The sequence below is a fragment of the Octopus sinensis genome, linkage group LG16 (assembly GCF_006345805.1).
Source record: "Octopus sinensis linkage group LG16, ASM634580v1, whole genome shotgun sequence".
NCBI lineage: Eukaryota > Metazoa > Mollusca > Cephalopoda > Octopoda > Octopodidae > Octopus > Octopus sinensis.
Genome location: NC_043012.1, coordinates 8,874,334 through 8,897,241, shown reverse-complemented (window position 1 = coordinate 8,897,241; position 22,908 = coordinate 8,874,334). Strand labels below are relative to the sequence as shown.

The following is a 22,908-nucleotide window of genomic DNA, read 5'->3' as shown; positions in this document are numbered from 1 at the left end:
TGGAGAAATAAGTAAATTTGACATGTTGGGTTACGCACGTTTGTGTATAAGCGCAGTGTGGCTGTGTGGTAAGAAGCTTGCTTCCCTACCACATGATTCCGGGTTCAATCCCACTACAAGGTACCTTGGGCAAGTGTCTTCTACTATAGCCTTGAACAATTTGTCAAGAAGATGCAATCTTTCACCTCTTCCCTTTACCAAGGGAACTAAATAATAATCACTATTTAAATCAGATACAAACTAAAAGCTAACTAAAGTGATTAGACTAATTCGCATTTTTTATCCTTTTTGTCTCTGATTGACTAAATACTTAGTAAATATTTCTGACTGTTTTGTAATTAATAGTGAAAATGAATCTGAACTGAAACATCACATAGCCAAAAAGAAGATTGGTTTTATTGATGAGAAGGGAGAATTTGTACAACCATCAGAACCAAATGGAATCAAAATGGAAAAATTCGTTTTTGATGTCTTTAAGTTTTCCAAGTGAGTTTTTTTTCCCCCTTAAATATTTCAGTCATTTACTGTTTTAAATAATATTAAAAAAAATTTTTCTGTCCTTTTCAGCAACTTCAGGGACATGTTTTAACGCAAATTGGAAGAGTTTCTTGACTCACTGTAGGAGTGTCTTCAGGCAATGATGGGGTCTCTTGAGTCAGTGGGTGGGGTAGGGGACCTCTTGAGCCAGTGACGGGGTCAGTCAGAGAGTATCTTGACTCAGTGACATTGATCAACATGGTTCCTCAGCCATTAGAATAATAGCTTAATCTCACTGGAATGACATGCTACTATCTTCAATAAAGAATGGCATAGGATAATGTTGTCTTAGATATTCAATGACTGAAAATTTGACTGGATAACCATGGATAGAATGTCTTTGGTCATAGATTTCCTTCATGCTTTGTGGCACTTATGTAATGCAGATGTAAAATTTATGAGGATTATATATAATATAATCGCAGAATTATGGCAAAGAACTTAAGCCCATTACATCAGCCGAACTTTTTCCAGAGTCAGTATGATTTCAGCACTAGGAAAAAGTTGGTATCACTTGTCTGGGAAGCAGTGGGATTCAAACATAAGACGATGACAAGCTTTACAACTGAAAAAAACACATGATGTTAAACAAAAAAAGGTGTGTTGTGATGGACAACAAAATAGACAGGGACATGGGATTAGTTTGAAATATAAGAACAGATACAAAAGGAAATATCTTGACTTAAAATAAACAGGGTAAATACTAACCTAGATGGAAAATAGTAAATGGCTTTTGTCCTCAGTAGAACCTGAACAGAGAAGTATTGAGCAGATGGCCAGTGCTATATCAAAAGCTCCACAGTAAGGAGCAATGGACATCAGCAGAAGATGGAGGGTGGGGGGGATGGGAGAGGAAGCAAGATAGAGTAAGAGAAAGATCGTGGGAGAAGGCAAAATAGTGAGAAAAAGACAATGCAAGAGAAAACAAATCATAATGAAAAGTATGGCTGTCCTCTAGAAATGAAAATCCCTTAGTTTTAAGTCTTTGCCATTTATTAGGGGAGACTTAATGATGCCAAGCTTTTTGTTCTTTTCTTTTAAGGAAGGCCCTTCTACCTTTGCTCTGTGCTTTTTGAAACTGCTGAACTGCCTTGACATATTGTTTATGCAGATATCGATAAAGTCACCACATCAATGTGAAAAAACCATAGGCAAATAATAAGCACATACATGCACACAAGCAAACATTTACACACACACTGACTACCTGATATCCAATCTGAACAATTAGATTATGTGAGAACCTTAGATTAGAATATAAATGATTTAGAAATATAATGTAATGGTATGAGCTCAGATTTTAAAATTCACAAGTTCAATACATTTTCCTCTTAACTATTTTTCACTTTATGAAATTTTGTTGTCAAAGAAAAATCCTTAAATTGATTTGTTTCTTCTTCTTTTCGGTTCCTTGTTGTTCTCTTCAATGTCTTAATCAAACTTGGCATTTAAAAATGACTCTTTTGCCGGTTCTACTTTGTGGCTTTTTATCTTAAATGTGACAGAAACTTTGCTGTTTGGGAGGTTGTCCGTGAGGATGAATTTTCCCCATTGAAGAATGCTGATGGAAAACCAAAAGACACACCTACAACTTGTCGATTGGCGCTACAGAACTTACATTGCCGTTACATAGTGAACGCTGGTGGAACAGTGAAACTACCTGATGGTTCTTCATTTTGCGAAAAGTAAGTAGAGAAATAAAAGGTTTATTTCAAGTCTGTTGGAATATTAAAGTAGTCCTAGGTGCTGCTGAATTCATTCTTCCTGGCATAATTATCTGACTTAAAACAATGATTCTGAAAGTGGGTTCCAAGAAACTTCCTGGGTCTCATGGAAAAAACTCTAGACTTCCATAAGATAAAGTGTCTTTTAATATTTAATAAAAATCTACTTTAAGCCTACAAATGCTAGTCACCACTTTCTGTCTCCTGCCTATGTCTTTTTCATGGGGGTTGATTTCCAAAAATTCAAGAGGAACTTTGATCTGGGAGGTGATGAGTGGAGGGACTGTGAAAGCCATGCACATTGCCCCTTCCCTCATACCTAATAACTGGAATTTTTTTTTATATACCATGCCAGTGGCACGTAAAAAGCACCAACCGATCGTGGCCGTTTGCCAGCCTCACCTGGCACCTGTGCTGGTGGCACATAAAAAGCACCCACCTCACTCATGGAGTGGTTGGTGTTAGGAAGGGCATCCAACCGTAGAAACATTGCCAGATCAGACTGGGCCTGGTGCAGCCTTCTGGTTTCCCAGACCCAGTTGAACCGTCCAACCCATGCCAGCATGGAAAGCAGACGCTAAACGATGATGATGATGATGATGATATAAATAAATTCACTCTTGAAAAACTTGTTTTTTGGTTTTTCATATTTTCTTGAAATTAGGATGGTGATGAATCATCTATAAAATATAGGCATGGATTCCATAATTTTTGGAAGATCATGTGATAATTCCACACCAGAATAAACTGGGGAACTTCTGATACAGATGAAGGGGAATTTGGTACTTTACAATTCTGTTGAAACTACAACATGAGCTAAAAACACATTGATGTGGATTTTTAATACTGATCATCCCAAGCATGTTTGGTCCACTTCAGAAAGTAGACAGATGATTACTTTGAAAGAAAATCTTGATTTCAGTTTCCCTAATACTAAGTTTTGAGTGAAATAATACAGTGAATCGGTATTGTTGTACATATTGCAGCAGTGTTGCATATGGCACCATGTTCATGCATAGGTGATGCAATAATATATTTATATCAAGGTGGCAAGCTGGCAGAATTGTTAGCACGCCGGGCGAAATGCTTAGCAGTATTTCGTCTGCCGCTACATTCTGAGTTCAAATTCCGCCGAGGTCGACTTTGCCTTTCATCCTTTCGGGGTCAATTAAATAAGTACCAGTTACGCACTGGGGTCGATATAATTGACTTAATCCATTTGTCTGTCCTTGTTTGTCCTCTCTGTGTTTAGCCCCTTGTGGGTAGTAAAGAAATAGGTATTTCGTCAGTCTTTACATTCTGAGTTCAAATTCCACCAAGGTTGACATTGCCTTTCATCCTTTTGGGGGGTCAATAAATTAAGTACCAGTTGCATACTGGGGTTGATCTAATTGACTGGCCCACTCCCCCAAAATTTCAGGCCTTGTTCCTAGAGTAGAAAAGAATAATATATTTATATCTAATGAAATCCACAATTTGATTTTAATCCTCAATTACAGAAAACCTTATTTTTGAATTTAATTAATAAAATTTAATCAATAAAATGATGATTATGAAATATTTGTTTCTATGAAATGCTTGAGATATTAAATATTTTTTATATTGTAGTGATGATATTCAGAACACACCTGTCTGTGAGATATCACCTTTAGTATCATATGCTGGTGAGGTGAGTATATCTGTTAATATCTGTAATGTATTTCACTACAAAGGTGAATGTATATGTTAACATATGTATATGAGTATATATGTTGATTATTTAGTATTTTGGTATTTATTAGATTAGTAGGTAATAGAATCAGTAGAGCATCAGAGCAGTGTGCGACAGAAGCAGTGGAATGACAGAGAAAATGTTTTGCGGTGTTGTATTCCCTCACTTTCTGAGTTCAAATCCTGCAATGATTGAATTCTCCTTTCATCAAGAAAATGTATACCAATCTATTACTAGTGATCAGGTTCTTGATTACACCCCTATCCCCATCCCTTGAATATGGGACCAGGTCTCGAGTGGCAGAAGTCATTCCTATTTATTTTTATTTTTTTGTTTGAAATCTGTGATGTCAGAATGATTGGACAATTTTTCTGGAGGAATGATTATCAGAGCCAGTGTCCTTCCAACTGTTGACTGAATCTCTTCCATTGTGAAAGGAAATGGGTAGGTGAGGGCTATTATTTGACTATTGGTAACCAGGTTATATGCCTTGCTCATGGGCACAACAAAATGACTGTATTGAAGTTTGAACACTTCACCAATAAGTTAGCTAACCACACTGCCATAATATTCTATTTTGTTATAAGCTGATTGTTCACTTAGAATCAATAGTTACAGGTGTCGCTATGAGCTTATAGAGCTGATTGTTTTATTATGGTAAAAGTGTAAACTTAAGTTACGTTTATATATTTGTTTTGCAAGATTTTTGATGTGAAATCGTGTGTTGAAACAGATATTGTTGTATTTAGGAATGGTCATTTTGCCAGTTTAGCTTAAGTGATGGCAGAAAATAAATTGTGAGTAAATTTACTTCCAAAAAACGACAGGGATAATTGGAAAAAATAAATTTAGAATCTTTCGGTTACTTGAATGACAAACGATTTCAAAACTGTCGAGTAACGGTCTTCTTAGACGTAGTCTGCGACATTTTTGTCTGTAGTAGCAGTAGCAGTACCATGCCAAATATGGGAACAGTTCTCTATCGAGTGTCACTTGAGGTTTTTAGATTTTTCTAAAATCATTCCTATCTAAGGAACGTCACAACTTAGATACATATTATTGTTTTGTTCTAATTTCATTCACACCTCGGTTACCCGATAGGAATATTAAATCGATTCCAGTACTCAAATGGTACCATGTATTATTGACTCACGAAGGTTGGAATGGTTAGACGAACAAGGCGACATTTGAACTGAAAAAGAAAATCAGAACAATTAAAGGATGAACCTAATACAGAAATAATTATAGCGATAAAATATATATAATAGGGAGAAAAATCAATAGCGCAGACATAAACAAATATTGTTGGGTTTCATTGTTTCTGTGTGTATCAGATGATGAAATCCTGTGATAGCTGCCTGTCACCTTCATCAGAGACAAAACAGTCGTGAATAGAGAATTTCACCTTTAATTAATCGTTTTGCAATCAACAAGGGCGTTAATCATTTTATATGAAAAATGCCGCTGAGAATTATCTCCCTTTAATTTGTCCCCGTATTTCTTTAAACTTGTGTCCAAAGGGGGTGGATCATCGCTCAGTGACTTAATTAGAAATAAAACAAGTTTATTATACATTAATTGTGATCTGATTTGAGGTGTGTGTGTGTGTGTGCATTGAAGAAAAATTGAATAGCAATATTTAGGTACTATTTAAGAAAGAGTGGTCCCGGTGCACGCAATCGCGTACTCGCGCATCCGCGCTAGCTAGTCGTGACTAGTCGATCCAACAATGCCTACCTAGCAAAGTAAATAAAACACAAAATGAATAATTTTTGTTAAACAAAGTAAATAAAACATAAAAACACAGAGTAAATCATTTTTTAAACAAAATAAAACACAAAACCACAAAGTAAGGATCGACTAGTCACGACTAGCTGGCGCAGATGAGCGAGTACGTGAGTGCGCGCACCGGGACCACTCTTCTTAAATAGTACCCAAAATTTAGATATCTTTTAATATTTTCAAAAAATAAAACTGTTGACAAGTATGCGTTAATCTATCAGGGAAGTAAAATTTTAGCATAACTATGCTACTAACAGTCTATATCAACTGTAACTAAAATATATCTGTATTAACTCCATTCTACATCTTCTCTACTATAGCTTTCGTTTTATAAATTAACATTGTAGTAAAAAAATTATTTAGTAGCCTACTTTGTTTTATTTCCCACAATGCACCAGTTATTGTCATTGTTTGTTCGTTTAAGGGTATTTTGGGTTTTTTTTACGTGTTAGAATGGATTGGATGGGGTACTTATCTGGAACAACAATTTAGTAAGGTGTCCTTCCTGTCGCCAATCCTTACCTTGCTTCCAAGTAAAGGAATATTATATTCCGTTGGCCTCTAAGACAGCAGAAGCAACTACTCGGAATAATAAACCATCTTTGTTATTGCTTTGCTTTTCAGCCTTTTGGGGTCGATAAAATACCGCTTGAGCACTGGGTATCAGTGTATTCGATTTATACCCCAAATTGCTGGCCTTGTGCCAATATTTGAAACCATTATTATTATTATCATTATTATTATTATTATTATTATTATTATTATTATTATTATTCATCTTCATCGTCCGCTTTCCATGCTAGCATGGGTTGGACGATTTTGACTGAGGGCTGGCGAACCAGATGGCTGCACCAGGCTCCAATCTTGATCTGGCAGAGTTTCTACAGCTGGATGTCCTTCCTAACACCAACCACTCCGAGAGTGTAGTGGGTGCTTTTTACGTGCCACCGGCACGGGGGCCAGTCATGCGGTACTGGCAATGACCACGCTCGAATCTTTTTACACGTGCCACCGGCACAGGTGCCAGTGAAGCGACGTCGGTAACAATCACGCTCGAATGGTGCCCTTGTACGTGCCACGGGTACGGAAGCCACTTGGCTGCTCTGGCAACGATCACGCTCGAATGGTGGGATACGGATTATTATTATTATTATTATAAGGGTGGTGAGCTGGCATTTTGTCTGTCCTTACATTCTGAGTTCAAGTTTCGCCAAGGTCGACTTTGGCTTTCACCTTTTAGGGGTCAATAAAATTTCTGGCCTTGTGCCTGCAGTAGAAAGGGTTATTATTGTAGAGAGCTGGCAGAATTTGTTTGCATGCTGGACAAAATGCTTAGCAACATTTCATCTGTCTTTGCGTTCTGAGTTCAGTTTCCGCTAGGTCAACTTTGCTTTTCATCCTTTTCGAAGACCTGTTAAGGCAAGTGAAATCAAAATCGAAATCAAATTCAATGACTTGCATCCGTGATCATTGCCAGAGCAGCAAACTGGCTCCTGTGCCAGTGGCACGTAAAAAACACCATTCAAGCGTGATCGATACCAGCATCACCTAACTAGCATATGAACAAGCATTCAAGCGAGGTCGTTGCCAGTGCCATTGGACTGGCTCTTGTGCAAGTGGCACATAAGAAACACCATTTGAGCATGGCTGTTGCCAGTACCGCCTGACTGGCCCTCGTGCCGGTGGCACGTAAAAGCACTCACTACACTCTTGGAGTGGTTGGCGTTAGGAAGGGCATCCAGCTGTAGAAACTCTGCCAGATCAAGCTGGAACCTAGTGCAGCCATCTGGTTCGCCAGTCATCAGTCAAATCGTCCAACCCATGCCAGCATGGAAAGCGGATGTTAAACGATGATGATGATGAGGAGGAGGAGGAGGATGAGCACTGGGGTCAATGTAATTGACTTACCCCCTCCCTGAGATTGCTGACCTTGTGCCAAAAATTGAAATCATTGTCATTATTAACATGCCAGACAAAATCCTTTGCAGCATTTCATCTGTTATGTTCTGATGTCTAGGTTCTGCTGAAGTTAATTTTTGCTTTTCAACCTTTCAGGGTTGATGAAATACATACCAGTTGAGTAAAGGGGTCGATATAATTGACCAACCCCCTCCCCAAAAAGTTTCGGGTTTATCTACCAATAGTAGAAAGGATTATTGTTATTATCATTCAGTAGCCTTATTTTTATCACATACTTTTACTGCACTACTGAGCACAGCTCTGTATGCCTTGGGTATGTGCTGTGGTTTATTGTAGTGCTCTTATTTTCACTGTATTGAAAGGGCTTTACATAGGATATGTGCAGTACTTAGTACTGCTATTTTTTTGTATGTTATATACACTTGTGTGGAGGTACATGGCCTAGTGGTTAGACTTGCGGTCGAGGGATCAAGGGTTCGAATCTCAGACCGGACGATGTGTGTGTTTATGAGCGAAACACCTAAAGCTCCGCGCGGCTCCGGCAGAAGGTAATGGCGAACTTCTGCTGAATCTTTCGCCACAACTTTCTCTCACTCTTTCCTCCTGTATCTTGTAAGCTCACCTGCGACGGACCAGCGTCCTGTCCAGGTGGGGAACCTATATGCCAAGGAAACTGGGAAACTGGCCCTTATGAGCCAAGCATAGCTTGAGAAGGAACAAACAATATACACTTGTAAGTCCTGATGTTGTGGTTATGTATTTGTCTGGTTGTTGTTGCTGCTGTTGTTGTTGTTCTATTTGTATTTCCTTTTTAAGACATGTCTCCTTTTAATTACAGGGTTTGGAAAAGCTCGTCAGAAACAAAACATTTGCTGTACCTGTCACTTTGACAGAGGATTCTATGAATGGAATTTAATTTGTACAACTAAATTTCACTTTTCTTCAATTCTTCTTGGTCATTCCTCACAGAATTATTTTTGTTATCCATTGGTAACAACTATAATGGTCATAAATTGGGAACAATATATTAAGAAACTAAACTGAAATGAACAGACTGCTTATATATATTTTATTTATTCTTGTATAACTGTTGCTTATCTGAATTATTTCAGGGGTTTTCCTTTTCTATAAATGTTTGGTTTGGTTTTTTGTTTTTCCTTCAATATAAATGACTGTCAAGTCGTGTATATTTTTTTAAATAAAAACAATTTTTACTTCCAAGGTTTTGTTGCTGAACAAATGATTTTTTTTTTGTTTGCTTTTTTTCCCCTTCAGTAACATTGGTGAATATAGCAAAATGTTACTGATTTTGACCAATCAAATCTCACCAGAATTTCCATCCTCTATAAGTGTTGCCCCAAGAGCTAATGAAGAAGCTTGTACATCATCATCATCGTTTAACGTCCACTTTCCATGCTAGCATGGGTTGGACGATTTGACTAAGGCCTGGTGAACCAGATGGCTGCACCAGGCTCCAATCTGATCTGGCATAGTTTCTACAGCTGGATGCCCTTCCTAACACCAACCACTCCGAGAGTGTTGTGGGTGCTTTTACGTGCCACCAGTACGAGGGCCAGTCAGGTGAAATTGCAGTCAAATTGCTGCCTACCATCTTAAATATGGTTTCAAAATGTGGCCCTAGATACACTGCTCGAAAAAAATGTGGCAAGTTCAATCATTGTTGGAATGCAATTTTAAGTTTGCTTTGTCAAGGCTGATCTGGTTTTAAATAACTTCTCACTGCCCAAATCTTCCTGCTGCTTGCCAGCTTCCATCAATGACTATTTTTGAAAATTGTATTTTATTTTAAATCTACAAATTTCCTGTAGGTAAAATAGTGTCTTTATATGTCAAAGATGAGACATTGCACAGGTGTTGAGTTGGTGGGGTGAGGAGGTAGAAAGTGGGTAAGTATATCAAGGGGTTCAGGCCATTTCTACAAAATATTATGTGATGGTGTATGTTTTAGTATAAATTCTAAGGTTAATCAGTTATTTCAGAAACACTGGAATATTTCCAAGTCTGAGATACATATTCATGATTGGTGGTTAGAAATAAAAAAGTTCTCTTTTAGTTATCTTTACTACAAAATCTTGACAATTCTGTTATAAATATGGAAAAAATTAATATTTCTGTAGGTCTTAAGGCGGTGAACCAACAAAATTGTTAGCAAACCAGGCAAAATGCGTAGCAGTATTTCATCCGTCTTAACATTCTGAATTCAAATTCTGCCAAGGTCAACTATTATTATTATCATTATTATTATCATTATCATTATCATTATTACTACTACTACTACTATTATTATTATCATTATCATTATTATTACTACTACTACTACTACCATTATTATATTATTATCATTATCATTATTACTACTACTACTATTATTATTATCATTATTATTTTTATTATCATTATCATTATTATTACTACTACTACTACTACTACCATTATTATCATTATTACTACTACTACTATTATTATTATCATTATCACTACTACTACTATTATTATTATTATTTTTATTATCATTATCATTACTACTACTATTACTACTACTACTACTACCATTATTATTATAAGTACTAGTTGAGTACTTGGGATGAATGTAATTAACTTCCTCCTCCCCTAAAATTTGCTGGCTTTCTGCCAAAATTTGAAACCAATATTTCTGTAGGTCTTTATTAATATCCAAATTGTTTTAAATACTTTTTGGTACCCAGTTACAGACCTTTAGCAAAAACTTTTTTTTATTTTTTAGTCATCTGAATCCAACTGCCGTTTTCCTCAATGATTTGCTTGGGGATTAGGTTCAAGACTTGAACTAGAATTATGTTCAGTTTTTGATAAATATTAACTATTCTGATGCCAACCCACCTGAAATCATTTTTGGTTCTGAACTATAAATTTCTTGTTTTAATGTTATTGAAATTATAACCATCCTTCAAAATTCCATGTTAATTTATGTTCCAAACACCAGCATTATTAATGAGTGGAGGCGCAATGGCCCAGTGGTTTGGGCAGCGGACTCGCGGTCGTAGGATCGTGGTTTCGATCCCCAGACCGGGCATTGTGAGTGTTTATTGAGCAAAAACACCTAAAGCTTCACAAGGCTCCTGCAGGGGGTGATGGTGAACCCTGCTGTACTCTTTCACCACAACTTTCTCTCACTCTTACTTCCTGTTTCTGTTGTACCTGTATGTCAAAGGGCCAGCCTTGGCACTTTCTGTGTCACGCTGAATCTCCTCGAGAACTACGTTAAGGGTACACGTGTCTGTGGAATGCTCAGCCACTTGCACGTTAATTCCACGAGCAAGCTGTTCCGTTGATCGTATCAGCTGGGACCCTCATCGTCGTAACCAACGGAGTGCTCCTATTATTAATGAGTTATGTACTAAATTCTTCATTATTTTCAAACTTAATTGTAACATAGTGGTGTATTTCAGGACTCGATTGAGTAGAATTCAGCTTGATAAACTAGAGGAGGAGGTTTCACCTGAGACATTCTGATCCTGACCTCCACCCATTGTTAGATTCATATGAAATCAATAACATTGAAACAGTAATTCTAAGGAATAGTAACCATCTCAATCAGTTATTCTGAATCTTGTGTGGTTTAGAGCCTGCTTTTCATTAAAATAGCATTTTACAAATTGCTCTATGCTTCACAGAAAATGTCCCACCTGCTTGTAGTAACCTTAAAGAAAGCAGAGAACCCAGGGATTAAAATTAGAATGCAGTAGGGATTTGAGCTTGCACTATGGTGACAACATATCTATTATAGTTATTCTAAGACCTGTTAGACTGTGATTTGCTGATAAGGTTTAATAAGACAAACATGTCTAGAGTTGTTTCCCCTCTGTTTGATATTAATTCCTCTGCCTTTCTCATTAGTTTATAATCTCCTTACCATTATGGCAGCTTTAAATTTCTAGTGATGACATTTTAAATCTTCCCTGATGAGAAACGAATCTACAGCATTTGACATTTGTCCTAATCCCATCAAGTCTTTCATGGTGTTCCAACAGTTCCTGTGACATCCATAAACTTCAACAACCAACAGATTTTTGTAGAGATTTTATATTACCATAAATGATTCTATGATGTGATCCATGGAGAAGCACAGTGGTATATAATGGTACATCAAACTTGACTCAAGAATTGCCATTTCATGTCCCATTTTATAGTAAACCTGTTGAATCTGGTGGTACCCCTCACTGAACTAACAATTCCAAATTATGGTTATTTAGAGAACCTAACTCTCAGTGGCTCAGTCCATCAAAGTATATAACAGTACTGTAGGAAGCTACAGTATCATCAATGTAGGAAACAGAACTGCTGTAAAACTAGCAAATATTTCAGTTAGCTTATAGTTCCATGTGAAAAACACCCATTAGATGCTTTTATACAGTAAGAGCTCTCTCTTCATTCCATGTAGTACTATGGATAAACTCCTCCATATCACATTATCATCCACAAAAATGCTTCTCAATTAAGTCCAATTAATAGTTAGTTCCAGTATATTTGACCCAATTCACTCATCCATCCACCACCTGTATATCATCTTTCCAACAACAACCTTGGGCCCCTTTTTTTAATTCCATTTGTCCAATATGCATGGATATGCTTACAAAATCCAAAAATGAACATAGCACTTTCAGAAACATTTCTCACACCTAGAATTACTGAAGCATGGAGTAAACTACTTGCATCAGTTGTTAGGTGTCAAGACATTACATCTTTCATAACATCCATGCTTCCTGAAATTCACTACTAGTACACCTGATGTTCCACTCCAAAGCAATTCTATTATTTTTTTTAATTCCTTGTGTACTGTTCATGTATTTTTGGCTCCTTTTTCTGATGAGTTGAGCAATATATACAATAAGTTTATTATATATATACTGTTGAAAGAAAACACAGATATTTCTAATAATCCTACTCATATATTTTCAAATGAAATCTTAGCATTGATTTATTATTTCATGAATGAGACAACTTTGCAAGTAATTCACATTTACAGCTTCCAGTGTAGAACAAGAATATTTTTATTTGAAATTTCAACTTGCAATAAGAAAATATTCAAGGTTTTTTTTTTTCCTCCTGATAATCTCCAAGTAAAATGTGAAAGTGTGAGAAAGCTTCAAAATGTCCAGACCTTTCTCTTCGTGGAAATTTAAAAAATATATTTTTTCATTTAGCTATCAATATTCAATCACATTTTAATAACAAAAAAGTTTTAATTTTAGTTGAGCTGTAATTTTATTGTTATTTTAAATTTTTAACTCAAAAATACTTGCATGTCTAACTGTTATCCAGAATAATTTTTGAGAAAGAAAAACAGAAAATTAAGAAATCTTCAACTTCAAAAAGAATGTATTTGGAAATTGTAAAGAAATAACTAAATGAAAAAGTAATCTAAAACCAAACATTTCTCTTCTTTTCACATTCCAAGTCAGCAGGAGATCAAGATTATTATTATTATTACTTCACTGTTTCATTAATTACAAATTAAATTTCCAGTATTTTATATTCCTTTACACTATCAAATTATCAGTCCCACACTGCCTTTTACACCTTATTGTTTACAAATATCTTTTGTTAATGTCAAGTAATAATTAAATAAAACTGACAAACTGCTATTTGTGAGTTTCTGACTTGTCCAGGATCATGACCCTGGGTAACTAGGAGTTTCATAACAGTTGTGCTCTCTTCATGTGCTTCTGGACACACACAAAGTGAGCACAAATCAATGGATGTGCTGACCACTTAGCCAGGTATTCAAAACTTACTCTAAAGCAATAATGGTGTGTTTCTAAGAAAAACCACATAACTTTGATTGCCTCAAGCTAACAGCAGGTTCCATTACTGCTTAATAATTAGTTATCCCCAAAAAAAGAAATTGCCTTAACAAAATCCATCCTACCATCTAACGTTTTAAAATTAATGTAAAAGCAGTGAGGAACCACAAGTTTAGGGAATATTTAATGTTGCTGGCTATTTTCAGATTAATTTGAAAAAACAAAAACTGGCATTTGTGGTGTAGCTTTATCCAGCTCGATATTGAAGGAGCCCACAGTGAACAGCTGGTATGATGTAGTTTTGAACAGATAAGAATCTGGTTTGAGAGATTTTGAGGTGAACTTTGGAGTAAATAACACAACAAACACACAGTTTTCAACATATCTTTAATAATAATAATAATAATAATAATAACCACTCCTAGTAGTTTCCATAAAAGACCAAATTTTACTTCAGCAATCATTCCATCTGAGTATTATTACTATAGAGTAATTTAATTGAAAGGTATATTTGTTTATAAACTTAAATGAATATAGAATTTTTTTTTTGTTATTTAAATCCAGCCCTGTGTGAAAATTTAAAAATGTAAAAAAAAAAAATTTCCTTTTTGAACTTAGTTCCTGTAGTGATTGTTAGCAGCCTGACAAAGCTATCATTGCCTTCTTGTTTGCTTTTAGAAAGAAATAATTATCATTACAAATTTTTTAAACAATAACATTTTGTTTACTTATACTTAAAATACTAAACTTTTGTGTATGTGTGTATATATGTGTGTGTATATATATATATATATTATTCCAATTGAGGTGGATAGGATAAACAGATGTCAGATTTATTAGTAAATACAATTTAGAAAACCGAAACTAAACACTGAATCTACCTACTTTTTCCCCATTGACAAGTGACCTACCAGTTACAGTCAATTGATAAAACAAACAATAGCTGCCAGTGTACAAAACCAAAGAAAACAGTGTTGCTAGATTGATGTCTGGGTACAGTTTGCATTGTATCCATGGCAATCTCTGGAAGGAGATTAACAGAGATGAGAAACAAGATCAACAGAGGTTGTTACCTACCAAGAGCAATGGTGGTGATCTACCTGATATGCAGTCATTTAGGATCAGTCATACGATTTTAAGACGTGTTTCAGTCATATCAAATGTTCTGCATCAGCTTTGTTTTGAGGAGGAGGAGGAGGAGGAATGGTGGGATTGAGTGGTAACAATACAATAAGGGTACCCTAAATGCCAATGTGTTTGGAGCCACCTATCCTTTCAACCGATTCTTACAGCAGAGAGACACTCTCCTACCTCCACTGCAGATCCATTTACTACAAAGTCCCCACTCAACCGATTCTTGATAAAGAAACAGAAAGTTCTGATCTGCAAAATGGACGGAAGACTGTTGATGTGATGCTTTATTGCTTCAAACAACAACAAACAAGATACACTCTCACAACTGAACACCAGCTGGTTGAGTCTTGAAGAGGACAAACAACTGCAAATAATAACGGTTGTAGCAGTGTCTTTACTAAAATGTCTCGCACAGAACTACTCAATCAGATATTTTAACATGTGGCACCACCTCTAATTTCTATTTGATAATTTATCATATAATTTCGTGTCAAGGAAAAGATAACATATCAAAATATAACACCAGTCATCTAAGAGATATCCAGAGGCATGACATAACAAGATATGACATGTCATCAGGGCAATGTCTAATTGGAAGTAAGAAATGTAATGTTATCTAGGAAATATCTAGAGATGTGACATAAGAAATATAACAATAACCAGTGACAACGCACAAAATAGAACATCTAGAAAATATCTAACTTTTGTCATATACATATACAACGATGTCATATATCAAATTATTTAGGTTTAACCCATTAGAATTTAAACTGGCCATATTCAGCTTCTCACACCTACCCTACAATATCATACTAAAAATAAACAAGTACATCAGCATAATCTCGATGCAAAGAGATAATGAATGAGTAATTCAAAACTGAATAAATAAGCATTACATTAGACAAAATAATCTGACTTGCTAAGGGTTGGAAAAAAAATGTCACAGAGTCATATTAAAAAAAGGTAAAACATTTTATCAAACTAAAACCCATTTCTTACTTAGGAAATAAATAAATAAATAAACACGGATGTTGTAATGTGCATGATAACATGTAGGAAGCAAGGTAGATGCAACCATTAATTATAATCCTGATCAATTCACTAATTGTAAAATCACCGAACATGAAAAGGGGCAGATAACTCTACTGGGAAAGAAAGTTTGTTCTAAAACGTTTAACATTTTGTAGGGAACAAAAAAAAATGTAAAAAGAAAAAAACTTGTTGAAGAATAATTTCTGTGAGTTTTATTACTAACAAAGGGATCCAAAATATTGATGTCTTACAAGTTTTAGAGAGAACCAGGAAACTGTGTGACAATTCAGCCTTTTCCAAAGACAGACATATGAAGGGAATTAAGGGACATGTCACAAACACTCCACAACTTTTACATGGTACCAACAGCTCACAGACATTACTATTATATTGGTAAATAATATAGCTTAAGGCCTTACATTGGTGAGGAGAGGAAATGGAGAGTTGTGATGTTCATGTCCATCCCTAAAGGCATAAATGCAGTGGCTTCAATTTGTATCGAAAACCACATTTCTCTCAACCTACTTCTTGCGCTGTGACACTCACTACTACCACAACTTGTACTAGTAGACAACAACAAGAACAACTTCTTTTGCTTTTGAATGGTATGTTATAATAATAATAACTTCTGCTATAGACAAAAGGCCTGAAACTGGTACTTATATCATCGACCCCAAAAGGATGAATTAGGATTTCTTTGATCAAGTATGGAACACATTTAAGTGAATATAGTTGTTCCAATGTAACTCCACCCCCGGTAGATTACTGATACTCATTTTATGAACATTCCACCCCCATCCCAAGCTAAGAAAGGTATTATCAAACTCTGACGACATTCAATACAATAAACCATGTAAACTAAACACTACAAGGTATCTGGTAAGTCTGCTGGTGACAGTCTCTTACCTGACTCCAGTTGCTATGGTGATTAAGCTAGACAGTATAATTAATGGAAGCATCTCCAGCCACTTACACATTTCACTAATCCTAAGACAGATTAAAAGTTAAGGTGGTAAACCTAGTAAGGTTTGAACACAAACCCCACAAATACTAAGCAAGTGGCACTGTAGGGAGGATTTGAGGTTAGCTTGCTTACTCTCTGTACCAAAGCTCCTCTGCCACAATAATAATAATATTAGTTTCAATTTTTGGTCCAAAGCCAGAAGTTCTAGGGGTGGGTGTAAGTTGATTACATCAACCCTAGTGTTTAACTGAAAGGCTGGAATTTGAACCCAGAACATAAAGTCAGGCAAGATGCTACTAAGCATTTTGCCAACTATGCTAAGAGTTCTACCAGCTTGCTGCTTTAATTAGTCTTAACATTAGTATCTTTTGACAGGTGCAAAGGTGGAAAGTGAAAGTTAACCTTGGTAGGATTCTGCCAGCTCAATGTCCAAACAACAGCAGCAACAACAACAACAAGGCCAGCAATTTTTGAGGGGAGGGATTAAGTCAATTACATTGACCCCCACCACCAGTACTTGTCAGGTACTTCGTTTTATCGAACCCAAAAGGATGAAAGGCAAAGTTGACCTCGGTGACATTTGAATTCAGAATGTAAAGACATTATTTACATTTGACAGATATTTGTCCTCATCTTGTTTGTTGTTAACACAAAGTTTTGGCTGATATACCCTTCAGCCTTCATCAGGTGTCTTGTGGAAATTTTGAACCTGGGTTCTCATTCCTAAGGTATTTTTCGATGTTATTATTATTATTATTATTATTATTCAGGTCACAGCCTGGAATCAAACTTGGAATCTTGGGGTTAGTAGCCCACGCTCTTAATCACTACGCCATATGCACGTGGGCATAATAATAATAATAGTAACAACAACATCGAAAAATACCTTAGGAATGAGAACCCAGGTTCGAAATTTCCCCAAGACACTCAATGAAGGCTGGAGAGTATATCAGCCGAAACGTTGAGTTAACAACAAACAAGATTAGGACAAATATCCATCGAATGTAAATAATGTACATAATTCCTCATCTCTTAAATATAGAACAGAATGTAAAGAGCCTGAAGAAATGCCATGAAGCAATCCTTCTGATGTTCTAACAATTCTGCCAGCTCACTGTCTTAACAATAACAACAACAACAATAATAATAACAATGATAATATGTAACAAAGGCCCAGGATCCAGGAAGATGTCTTTTAATCAAGTTCAGCACTTGATAGGAACTTGATGGTTCTTATCAATCCTGCTAAGATTTGATTGGTGAACATTGAGGAAGAAAACTAATTACAGTTAATTGGATGCTTAAAATGTACAACTGATCAGATACAATTAAATAAACACCAGTACTGGTACTGTGGAAGCACTCCGTCGGTTACGACGATGAGGGTTCCGGTTGATCCGAATCAACGGAACAGCCTGCTCATGAAATTAACGTGTAAGTGGCTGAGCACTCCACAGACACGTGCACCCTTAACGTAGTTCTCGGGGATATTCAGCGTGACACAGAGAGTGACAAGGCCGGCCCTTTGAAATACAGGTACAACAGAAACAGGAAGTAAGAGTGAGAGAAAGTTGTGGTGAAAGAGTACAGCAGGGGTCACCAACACCTCCTGCCGGAGCCTCGTGGAGCTTTTAGGTGTTTTCGCTCAATAAACACTCACAACGCCCGGTCTGGGAATCGAAACCGCGATCCTATGACCGCGAGTCCGCTGCCCTAACCACTGGGCCATTGCGCCTCCACTAGTACTGGTACTAGCGTCGTCAACTATGGAGGATTTGAAATCAAAATAAAATCTGTAGTGTTATTTACCTAGATCTTCAAGAACGAAGTACTTGTTAAGGCATTTAGTCTTGTCTTCTACCAGGTCTATCAACTTGTCGTCCTTGCTAATAACAACAATAATAAAACATTCAACATAGACCTTTATAGATGTTCAAGGAAGTTGTAAGGTAAGAGATGAAGGAAACTGAAATGATGAAAGATTGGATTCAATGTAATAACACGTTTCTTTGTAAATCCATCAAACCAATAGTTTTATTTATTCATTTTGTATTTTTCTTCTTTTTTTTTTTTGTTTCTCCTAAGAATACTCGCTGTTTATTATAAGTAACTGTTTAAAATACTTCTTAAATTTAAAACATGTAAGCAATCAGTAACTGATAAAAAAAAAAAAAATAATAACAAACACAGTATTTAACAACAAAGTTAATATTAAACTGAAACTGAACATCAACAAGAGTTTCTCCAATAATAAAATTAAGATTAACAAAACAAAAAAAAAATAATAATAAATAAACCAGACGTGTTAAGGATGAAATATCTAAGGTTGTCAACTTTAGATATTTTACTGCAATAAACTGGAGGTTTTCAAAACTGCAAAGATAACATGCAGTTTTATCAGTCACTTCCCCATGACTTCACAACAATCAGTAGTTGAGTTCTTGGATCTCTGACATCAACAGAAAAACTTTCTACAAAGCCCTATTGTCCCAGAAAACATTTAATGATTTGTTGTTTTGTGTTGTTTGTTTTATTTCTATTCCTTTTCTTGTATTTTTTGGCAAGAGATTTCACCTGAAATCTTGTACTGAAGTGGATATCGTTGCAACACAACACTTCATGCAACAATATATTTTAATCCAATGCTTTAATTTTTGTATATATATTTTCATTTCTTTTTTTTTTACCTTTTCCTTTTTTTTTTATTTATTTTTTTTTTTTTTTTGTGGGAAATTTGTCTCAATAGAGAAAGAAATTGTGGACGAAATGAATTCTGTTTAGCAAGGACCAAATTAAGTGAGTCACAGGTCCACCACCATCAGATGCATTATTCCTGCAAGCCAAGCCATAGATACAGGTAACATACAGTAGCTCCGGCAACTTTAAGACAATCGCGGAACAGCACAATCACAGAGTTATTTCCAGCCAGAGGAATAATCAACCTCTTGGAACAGCACAATCAGGGAGTTGGTTCCAGCAAGGATTGTAGCCTTCAGGAATAGCTCAATCAGGGATCTGGCTTCAGCAGAGATGGTATTGGAATCAAGAACAACACCCCAGAAGTGGAGGAGAGAAAACAGCTCAAGGATGAAGCCAAGCAAGAAGAAAGGAACTTTCCAAACAATTCTAACAGTGTCTGGTGGTAGCTGTAGTAGCTCACACCACCACCACCACCACCACCACCATAGAATTCTACAAACAATAATGGGATTATCCATTGTGTGTGTATGTGTGTGTGTGTGTGTGTGTGTGTGTCATATGTAAATCTCAGAAATGAGACAGTGTATTAATGTGGAAGTCATGGTAACCAGATGGTGGAAAGCGCTTCAAGACGACTTAAAGAATCAGAATTATTTTTAAAAGAAATATTTATTTTGAAGAAACACAAAACTTGATAACAGAAGAAACAGAAGTTTCTTTTCATCATCATCATCATTATTATCATCATTATTATTATTTTATTGTTGTTGTTAGCATTATTATTATTATTATCATTATTAATTTATTATTATTATTATTATTATTATTATTATTATTATTAAGCTGAAGGAAAAAAAGTCTTTAATAATAGCATCTCATGATGTTCTCTGGTTAGAACATGGATTCAGGGTTAGAGTGAAGTCAATGATGTGACCTGGGGGAGGGAATGGTCAGTCAGGTGACCAAGGGGGGAGGGGGAGTGAAGAGGTCAGTCAGCCATTACTGATTAACTGTGTAACAGTCAATAAGTAGTTAACTTAGTACAAGGTTAGTACAAGCTGTGTTGGTTAACAGCTACAGTAATAGTCCGTACAGACTATTACAAGTTAATAAAGCTGTGTTTGATCTGGACAATATTGTAGAGGTTTCATTAGAAGGGAAATAATTGAATTTACACAGAGACGGAGAGGAGGAAACATCCAATAACAAATAACATCCACACATACATACATACACATACGGTTTCTCTCTCTCTCTCTCTCTCTCATTCACTTCCTCTCTGTCTCTCCCAGGTAAAGCTTGAGGAAATCATTTTTTTTACATAAGCAGGTAAGTTCTAAAAAGTTATGACATTCATACATCTTCCAACAGTATGATTTAAATGAAGCAGATCAAAATTGTAGAGGGCTCAGTTTATGGGACCTTGTCGTAATTATAACAACAACAACAACAACAACAACAACAACCAATAATAATAATCATAAATAACAATAATAACTATAATAATGTTTTAAAAACAAAAAAATATAATTTGCTGTGGTGGTAGCAAAATAACAGAGATTAGCAGTGGTGGTGGTTTCATACAAGAGGCAGGGAAGGAGAAAAAAACATGTTTTTTTTCTTTTTTTTTTCTTCTTTTTCTTGTTCTACTGTAAACAAAATTTTGTGTTTAAAAAAATGGCTATATAGTTAAGTATTGTTAACTAGTTATCTCTTGTTAGCTTGGACACATAGCTATTGCTTACACGGTTGTGAAGATAGCCACTGTGTGGATAGTTGTCGCTACCCTGACAACATAGGTAACACTGCTAACCCGGCCACCTTAGACAGCTATTGGTTGACCTATAGCTACCTTGGCTTTTCAGCAAACTAATCAATTTAACTCTGATCACATTCTGCTAAAGTTTTCAATCAACAGTGTTTGTGTGTATCAACATTTTGTCTTTAACAAAAATTACAAAAGAACAACAATAACATGGGCAGATGAAGGCTGGCACTCTGTTGTTTTCTTCATTCACACAACAAAGGACAGAGGATCTTTAAACAAAAACAGTTGATGTGAAATAGAAGAATTATATAGCATAACAAGGTATTTTTTTTTTCTCTTTCTTTGCGTTCGGTTTTGTAGGAGGGGTTGTGATATTTTTGTAACTGTTTCGTGTTTACTGTAACTTTTTTTTTTTTGGCAATCATTTTATGTTATTTTATTTTATTTTATTCATTCTTTTTTTGCTTTTTTGTTGTTTTTGTTTTTTGTATTATAACATTTGTCAGTAGGTTGGGGGTGTTTAACAAATAAAAGTTGAGCTTCAAAATAAACCAGTAAACTTTCTTTGAACACGCAAAGCAGGCTCGGTGTAGGTTTAACAAGAGGATGGAAAAGAAAAAGAGATTAAACAAATTTTAAGAAACTGAGTCATAACAGTATGTTGAAGAAATAGTAAAGGTTTTCATAGTGTCCCTGTTAAGTGATGCCTACTATATACGGGACCCTTCCTTACACACTCCCTATTTTTCTTAAAAACTAGGCCCTTCTGTACAAAATTAAAAGTCACTCAGTTGAAAGACAACAATTTTTTTTCAAGAAACCTATAATGATATTTCCTATAAGCATGCCTATAGATTCCTTCTTCGATAAGCATGCCTAGAGATTTCTTCCTCTATAAGCATACCTATAGATTTAGAACTCATCTATAAGTGTGCCTATAGATTTCTTGTATAGGGAAGGTGAAATGGGAAGTTATAAAAAAACATCCAGTCCTGAGAACTGAAAACAAATTATGGACTTGGTTTGTCAAAGAACGATCATCTGCAACAGGATGATGAGGTGGTCACTGATTTCTTCAGTACATATAACAATGAGAAATGGAGGGTTAGTGAGGTTCATGTCTTTCCCAAAGAGCATTAACAATGAAATATATGAAGCATTTCCAGCTGGGAATCAAAATCCCATCAGATTGTTGATTTCTCAGGAACTTACCGGCTTAAACACAGAAGCCACCAATATCAATAATGGTTTCCGGTCTAGGCACAAAGTCAGCAATTTTATGGGGAAAAGGGTCAGTTGATTACATCAACCCCAGCACTTAACTGGTACTTTTTTTATCAACCATGGACGGATGAAAGGCAAAGTTGACCTTGGCGGGATTAGAACTCAGAATTTTAAAAGCTGAAATAAACACACAAGGCATTTTTTCAAATTGCTCCAACAATTCTGCCATGGTGCCGCCTTAATGATAATAATAACAACAACAATAATAAATTATGATTTGATTTGACACAAGGCCAATAATCAAGATGATGATGATGATGATGAATATGATGATGATGATGATGATGATGATGATAATAAAAAACAGTCATAGAATTTAGATAATTAATAACGATGTTGTCTTCCTTTTGTATTGACTTTACTCCCCCCTCACCCAGTTATGTACAGGACAGGATATGATGTGGGGGGTGGGAGTGGAGGCAGGCAGAGAGGAGAGAGAGGACAGAGTCAGGGTGGGGTAGGTGTTTGTAAAGGAGAAGATTAGTTGCAGCGTGTAATTGGGCTGAAATAGATATGAGAATTTCAGGAAGTAAATTTTTCATTCATTT

General features: G+C 35.8%; 1 protein-coding gene across 1 annotated transcript in view; it reads left to right on the top strand.

Moving 5' to 3' along the window:
• LOC115220552 (UDP-N-acetylhexosamine pyrophosphorylase) overlaps window positions 1-8,895 on the top strand; it is a 36,691-nt gene extending 27,796 nt beyond the window's left edge. The window contains exons 7-10 of the mRNA XM_029790697.2: window positions 346-486; window positions 2,043-2,222; window positions 3,870-3,930; window positions 8,513-8,895. Coding sequence (XP_029646557.1) covers window positions 346-486; window positions 2,043-2,222; window positions 3,870-3,930; window positions 8,513-8,590 — 460 coding nt within the window. The 3' untranslated portion in view covers window positions 8,591-8,895. The remainder of the gene's footprint in view (window positions 1-345; window positions 487-2,042; window positions 2,223-3,869; window positions 3,931-8,512) is intronic.
• Window positions 8,896-22,908: the final 14,013 nt, after the last annotated feature.